The 7,373-nt window shown below is 41.8% G+C and overlaps 1 protein-coding gene and 1 pseudogene across 1 annotated transcript; both read right to left on the bottom strand.

Moving 5' to 3' along the window:
• Positions 1–133: 133 nt before the first annotated feature.
• On the bottom strand, positions 134–3,303 carry LOC136242067 (uncharacterized; annotated as a pseudogene).
• A 2,572-nt stretch (positions 3,304–5,875) lies between these two features.
• On the bottom strand, positions 5,876–7,006 carry LOC136251206 (uncharacterized). The gene is made up of 7 exons (XM_066043620.1): positions 6,927–7,006; positions 6,801–6,869; positions 6,655–6,752; positions 6,394–6,514; positions 6,243–6,342; positions 6,127–6,185; positions 5,876–6,073 (listed from the first exon to the last, which is right to left on the bottom strand). Exons 1-7 carry the CDS (start codon positions 6,993–6,995, stop codon positions 5,924–5,926), a joined length of 666 nt encoding a protein of 221 aa, XP_065899692.1. The 5' UTR covers positions 6,996–7,006; the 3' UTR covers positions 5,876–5,923.
• Between the last annotated feature and the right edge of the window lie 367 nt (positions 7,007–7,373).

The raw sequence follows: 7,373 nt of genomic DNA on the forward strand, positions 1-7,373 counted from the left end.
TACCTACAAGCGGACATGGAACTTTTCGCCCTGTGTGACCAAACTGCAGGGAGTGGGAGCATGAAACAGAGTTCAACTCCCACAAAGGACTGCCAGGCAACAGGCTAAACAGATGTAAAAATGTCCAGGCATTGTGGCGCCACAGACAAATAGAGAGTTGCTCTAGCAGATGGCGGTATGCTAGGCCACGAGAAATGCCACTCCTGGTGGTTGTCCTCAAAGCAATATCCTGCAAGACAGGATGACTAGCAGCAGACCACAAACCCAAGGACTCAACCACCAGGGGGACAAAAACACCTCCAGCAGCCTGTACAAGCTCATCATGGTGAGCATCCTTATCTTCTTCTCCCTTAGCAGCAGCCACACCTGCTGAAACTGCAGACCGACCCAACAGAGATTCTTGTAATGGACAACGCACAGTAACATCGAAGTACGCAGGCTTCCCATGCACAAAGTCAGGGTGAAAAACATCACCCGGGCGATCCAATCGGGAACCAGCACACCGTTGCTCTTTACGGCAACCAGTGTTGTCCTGAAGTAAAGCATGATATATCACATCACATAAAGCATCGTGCCTACGTATACGCATGGGTCCATGTCCACAGCCCAGCAGATGATCACCAAATTGATCAACAATACTACCACATGGGCAGCGAACTGGAGAAGTGGCAGAAAAGAGAGGGACACCAAGCCAGTATCGAAGAGAACATACAAACTCCTGTGAGGACATGGATAGGCCTAAAGAATCACAAGGAATGGCCCGAAGCCATGAACTGGTACAGGGGTCAGCAGAAATTGAACAAATTCTGGCTTGGTCCCGAATGGTAAGTGAATTAAGCAAAAGGGTCTGACGAGCAATATCAAGTTCATGTTGGAAAACACGCTGCCCACAAGCTGGATGGATAAGATCAGGAAGGGAATCACTGTTAATCAAGGGCAGCAGAATTGAGGTAGCAACATCCTGATCCGGGATGGAAGGAAACACGTCAGGACCCCCACTAAAAGACTGGAGCAGACGATAACACAATTCTTGGGAGCTGAAACAAGAGCCTAAAAAGGCTGCTGAAGAGGTACTGGTAGCTTCACGCAAACCCAATCCTCCCATAGAACACGGTAGAGTGGCCTGCAGCCAAGATAAGTCAGATATAGAAGATTTGCAAATACGACCTAAAGCAGATCGAAGATTATAATCAAAACGTTCAAGTTGAGGAATAACACAATTTGGGGAAATAGTACGCAAGAGATGATTAAGTTTACAAACACCCAGACAACTTCGGAGAAGATGGAGTTCAACTTGAGGGTTCCCCAAACCCACAAGACGGTCCTGAAGAGAAGCCACCTTATCAACAGCCTTGCCAACAAATGACAAGAAATAATCAGAGGATCCCCACACAGGGGAACCAAGAAAGGCAGCTCCTTCCTCTTGCAACAACGAAATACGGGTGACAGATGATGGAAACTCCGGAAACGACTGATTACCAGAAGGCCAAAAGACCTCACATTTAGATAAATTAGGGTAGAGACCAAAACTCGGACCCCGCTGTACAAGCATTTGCAAAAAGGAGGCAAGGCTGGAGCGCGTACCCACCAAGGTTCCGTCATCCAAGTACCATAACTGAAAAGCCAGTCCAGCTGGGAAAGTAACACTGGATAAGAAATCAATAAGGACAAGGGAAAACAGTAATGGTCCAAGGGGATCACCCTGCTGTACGCCAGTTGAGGATGCAATCCGGTGGGGGCCAAAACGTAGTTCCCCAATGCAGCAGTAAGACCACTGCACCCAGCTAAACAATTCCGGGAGATCAGATCGACAGCGTGATAGAAAGGAATCCCGGCTACACTCATTAAATGCATTGGTCATATCCACCTTTTAGCAACATAGTTCACAATTAGACCCCACAGTAGCAAGGATGGTACGAAGAGAATGTACAGCAGCTTCTAATCCATTACGAATACCTACACCAACCTGACCACGAGGAAGTAGCAAACTAGGAAGTGAATCACGCACAGACACACAACATACCTTGCTGACCAGACGACGAAGGGTCTCACCAACAGCAATTGGACGAAAGGCACCAGAGCCCTTTACCAATGCAGTCAATGGTGCACCACAAAACCAAGGTGCAAGACGAGAATCAAGCTTACCAGCAAGCAAGGCATTAACACATCTTGTCAGGTTGGACAGACATTCAAAAGCAGCTGGTGAAGTTGAACCGCACACAGCATCCAATAAATGCTGAGGACGGAGAGCTGAGCTACCAGGAGAGGTTCCCTTGGGAAAGGAACGCAACGCATACAACACAACCGAGGGCTCAACTACAAGTGAAACAGGGACATCACTGGACCGGGAAGGAACTACATTCTGAGGATAACGATGGATCAAATCATCCCGAGCTGCAACATTGTCATAGGAAGCAACACCCCTAGCGCCTAGAGCACGTAGCGCATTACCATAACGTCCATCTGAGGCCCAGCGCAAAGCAAGTCTAATGTTCCCCTTCTCCAAAGACTCAAGTATCGGTATCGGCTACGAAGCGGAAATAATTTACCGATTAACCGAAACCAGAGGCGTATCCAAGGGGAGGCATTTGCCCCCCATCACCGTACTGCGTTATTGTTTTTTTTGTTTTTTTTTGTTTTTTTTTAACTTCCGTCACAAGCTTACCAGTATTAAACCGACACGCAAATGACTATAAATGTGCGCTACTACGCGGTATCACCAGGGGTTGCTAGTGAATGCGCACACACAACATTCAACTTGCTCGTGAATCCACCGAACGAAAATATTAGAGACACACCTCTATATTTAGCCTAGATTACTCACGTGATAGAGCATTTTCGAATCTAAAGAGTGACCCGCTCTAAGTGACCTAGCCGCGGCTGGAGTCGCAACTCAAAGGAGACCAGATGACGCTACGAACCGGCCTACTGCCTACGAGGTGATAAAGTGTTAAATGTACCAAGTTTATTTCTCGAGTCAATCACACTGGATCTTTGTACGGCAGTGCAGTCTATTTTGTCCGTCAGTCAGGCGGATCAGGCACAAGTTTACAAGTTCTGCTAGCAAGAAAGACAGGTGGGATTTCATGATATACGTAGCATTTTAATTTCGCCTAGTTAAATGAGTGACTGAACACGTCATCTTGTCAGAAGTTTGCTAGGACTGCAGCACAGGCTGTGGCTAACATAAAGTAACTTGTATATGCACTAAAATATTAACAATATAGCTTTACCGGACTGTGGATGAATTTGTTGGAGTACAGTTATGGCACGTACGATGATTCTCGACTAATATACCTCCATTGAATCATTGATCAGTAATATGCATGAAATAGTTACGTAGCTAGTTGTGTAAGCTGTACTAATACAACACCGTATGTTGGCTAGCCCACCATTGGGTCATTAGCCTTTTTTGCAATCATGAATGCTTTTGAGCGTTTCGTGGGGTTGCCTGCCCCTCCATCACCTTCTGGATAGGTACGCCCCTGAGTCCGAAACCCACAATAAATCGTTAAATTGACGGCAATGAACAGGTGAAAGTGAAGAAGGTGGTGAATGTAGCTGTAAGTGGTTTGCTGTAACTGTTTTGGCTTGCTTGTTTGCACAAGTATGGTTGCAAGGCTATAGTAGACTGTGTATATTTATAGGCTGCCCACGCAATTAGTTGATCACTCTTCAGAAAGGGTCTGTAGTCCCACTAAAAACACTTTTTGATAAGCTGGCTTAGCTGTTTTATAACTACTTGGCTTCCTTTTCCATGAAAGGAGATAGTAGCAAAACTGTATAAAACATTGTAAAAGTCAGCCGCCCAAGCAATTAATTACATCATAGATATTAGAGTACAGGGATTAGAAACTAGCGCGCGCCCTGAAACACTCCGCCGTTGGTGAATTCATGAGGCCAAAATGGTGTCTTCTGCTCTGGACTACTTTCTACGGGCGTGGAGTATTTCATGACAATCTCTTTATGTTTTACAAGTACTAGGCAAACTCCTATTGTAAGTCTTGTTGTGAGTTTTTGCCGCCATCAATCATTTTAATCTCAATCGACACGATTTTTTTGTGTACCTGTTGTGTTCATGGTAAGTTCACTTTCGACTGGCAAACAATGCCACAGTAACCCTAAAGTAACATAGTTTTGCATGGTGTACTTCATTTTATTATTCCGCTTGATTAATGCCCTTTGGCAGTCTCATCTCGGTTCTTTAAAATACTACTCCATGATTTATCAACTTCAACACAAGCGCTATTATGCGAGAAACATCTGCCAAGAACAATTATTGATTGGAATAACTTGAAAATTGACAACATTGACACAATTAACCTTGACACTTTTAAGAACATTATAGATAAGCTAAACAATTTGTGATTTGTAATGCACATTAGCGTGCTGCCCCTGGTGGGCTTTGCTAATTAATAATAATAATAATAATAATCTTTCAGTGGTACTGTGCAAAACTTCAAAGTATTGCGAAGACTTCAGCACTATTTCCCCAGTGGAACTAGACTTCTGTTCTTCGTAACAGGTAGACAAAAAACGGAGGTACCCATTGATGATCAAAATCGTAAATGGCTGTTGCATCCCGTACGCGTATTTTGTCCCATACGCGTATGGGAGAACCCATACGCGTATGGGATATCCCGTACGCGTATGGGCATTTTCCCTGTCCCATACGCGTATGGGCATCCCGTACGCGTATAGGGCCCCGTACGCGTACGGGACGATATAATTTAATTCTGAGGCGCTTAGCGTTGCTTGCATAGATTCAACTGGGTTTACAAATACGTAGCTTTTGCAGTTCAGTTTCATTAAATATACCTTTGTTTTGGATGTACTACCTACTGGCATATACTATGTAGAAATTACATAGCTAGCACACTGCTGTCGCGCTTATTTGTAGCTAGCTAGCTAGCTATTTGTTTGCCTCATAGTACTTCGCGCACGTTTCTTCTCCATGCTATAAGCTGCTATGTACTGCATGTATCATATATCTGGCCTTCACCATTCAAATCATGTGGAGCATGCATATGTTGATTAAATCGGATGAACTTCTTGAGTAGTCTAGCAACCTTTTGGGCTAGCTAGTCACGAGTCCCTTGAACAAATCAGGCATCATTCTGCCTGTCCAGTAAAATATTTACTTATTTATTTATTTGCAATGTACAAACTCAATTTGAGTATTAATTCTATAATCTATAATTTCTAATTGTTATTAATGGAGTAGCGATGGGCATGTCAGTCTGCCTGTCCAGTATAATAGATAAATAGCAAATTATTTATATAGCACACCATAAATATCTAGCTATTCTATTATGTGACTGGACATATACCAGTGGTCAAATGCATGCTGGGTAGAAATTAATGTGAATTATTGTGTAAGCAGAACTATGGTAAGTTAGTATAAATAGCTACATGCACTTCGTACATATATAGCACAACATGCAGTACCGGGTAAATCATTAAAATCGATTGAAAGCTGCAATTCCATGAATCAATATAATTATTATTAGCTATAACAAGCCAGGTCATAAATTAATGCATATAAATTAGACATGGACTAAGACTACATACTTATAACATAATAGTGCTGTCAGACCTTCAGTGCAGCTGGTCACTGTAAAGCTTTACAAACAAAAGCAAACAGCACAGCTAACATAATACCCATGCACTAACACAGAGTTCAGTCCAAGAGATTCGTTTCAACTAGTTAACGTAAGCGTAAGTGAGACTGAAGTTTACACATCCACTTAACGGTATATAAAACTACTAAAAATCGACTGATTTTCTGACATAGGATCACATAATCATAATATCTACTCTGCACTAAGCAGTAGCAGTGCTAGCTCTACACCATGCATGTTCGCTGGGGGCCAAACACAATTTTATAAATTATAATATGCCATACATTAATATTTAACCATGATTACATAAAGTCAATTACATAGGTTGCACCAGTAGAACAGCACGGTCCAATAAAGTTAACTATAGGTATATCCTCTGGATTCAACTTAATGCTAATGTGCCTGTTGACACAATTCAGGTGGTACCACGATTCACATGTTCCACAGCCAATCTACGTATATATTCAGCTGATAGTCAATGAAACAAAGAGCAAACAACACTTACCCAATCCTGTGCTTTAGTAGCAGTGAATGAGCAGGTCCTGCAATGCTCTTCTATGGGTTCTGCAAACAAATAGATTGCTAACAACACTCATAAGTACCTTACAACTGCTTGTTTACCTGAATTGTTAAGTATTTCTTTTGCCATCTCTATTCTTAAATCGTGAACTGTTCCAGCATGGATGTTCATTGGTAAATGTCTTAAATATTGTTCAGCAAACTATTTTAGAAATTCTTTATGTTGTGTTGCAGAATATACTTAAGGCCATACCTTCATAACATAAACTCCACAAGACGAATTGTCTTCCTGTATACTGTGTGGAGGCGTAACGACTTCCCATACATACTTCTTTGGCCAATATCCACCACAATATTGATAGGTGCTGTAAGCGCTGCAAGAGAATTATATGCAAATAGCCAGGGATTATATGCAAATAGCCAGGGAGTTCAAAGAATGTGTTCCTGTTGATATGCAAATTAATGTGTATACATACTTAACTAACTATGTGTGCAAAATATTAACTGTACTAACTTCCAGTTTTTTCTTATCCTTTGTATTAGTCTATGATCTCTTTCTTCATACTTCTTTGGGTCAATGTAGAGAACCTTTCCATTCTTTGGTTCGATGATCTAAAGAAATAGTAGCTATAAAGATATAAATGTACAAATATGTCTGACCACCAATATCCAGTGCATCTTCTGGTAGCAGTAAGGTCCAATGAGGGCATTGTAATGAGACAAATCAACCTGCAGAAATATATGTATACAGGTGTCTGTAAGTCCTCGTAAAGTACCAACTCATACATTGCTTAAAACTTTCTTCTTAAGGATATACGTCCCATTACAAATGTCATTCACTGCAGACACGTCCATGATAAATATTTCTTCTTTGTGTGTTTGGAAGTGAGCATGCACATAATGCATACATTCATATGCACTAGACTTTTCTATGTATTATCTCTAACCTTTTTGTTGGCACGGATCATGTATAGTAGATAAGATGCTATCACCTATATACAACATATATACATATATGCTTGCTTGCATAAAGTTTACAAGCACGTACTTCATCAGTAACCCATCCATTGGTGTCGATCAGTGACAGAATTCCCTCGTCGTAAACTTTGTAACTACCAAACTTCGCTTCAAAAAGCATCTGGGTTTTGTTTCTGATTCTCATTAATCGGCCTGCATGATAGCAATATTATGCAGACAGATGATATACCGGGCACAAAACGTTCGGTTTGATAA

Source organism: Dysidea avara, chromosome 1 (genome assembly GCF_963678975.1).
Source record: "Dysidea avara chromosome 1, odDysAvar1.4, whole genome shotgun sequence".
NCBI lineage: Eukaryota > Metazoa > Porifera > Demospongiae > Dictyoceratida > Dysideidae > Dysidea > Dysidea avara.

Excerpts from the sequence above, each read along its gene's own strand:
- LOC136251206 (XM_066043620.1), bottom strand. The coding sequence starts at position 6,995 with ATGGACGTGTCTGCAGTGAATGACATTTGTAATGGGACGTATATCCTT. Across the intron at positions 6,870-6,926 it reads AGAAGAAAGTTTTAAGCAAT|GTTGATTTGTCTCATTACAA; the intron begins GTATGAGTTGGT and ends ATATTTCTGCAG. Across the intron at positions 6,343-6,393 it reads GTGGAGTTTATGTTATGAAG|TTTGCTGAACAATATTTAAG; the intron begins GTATGGCCTTAA and ends TTTCTAAAATAG.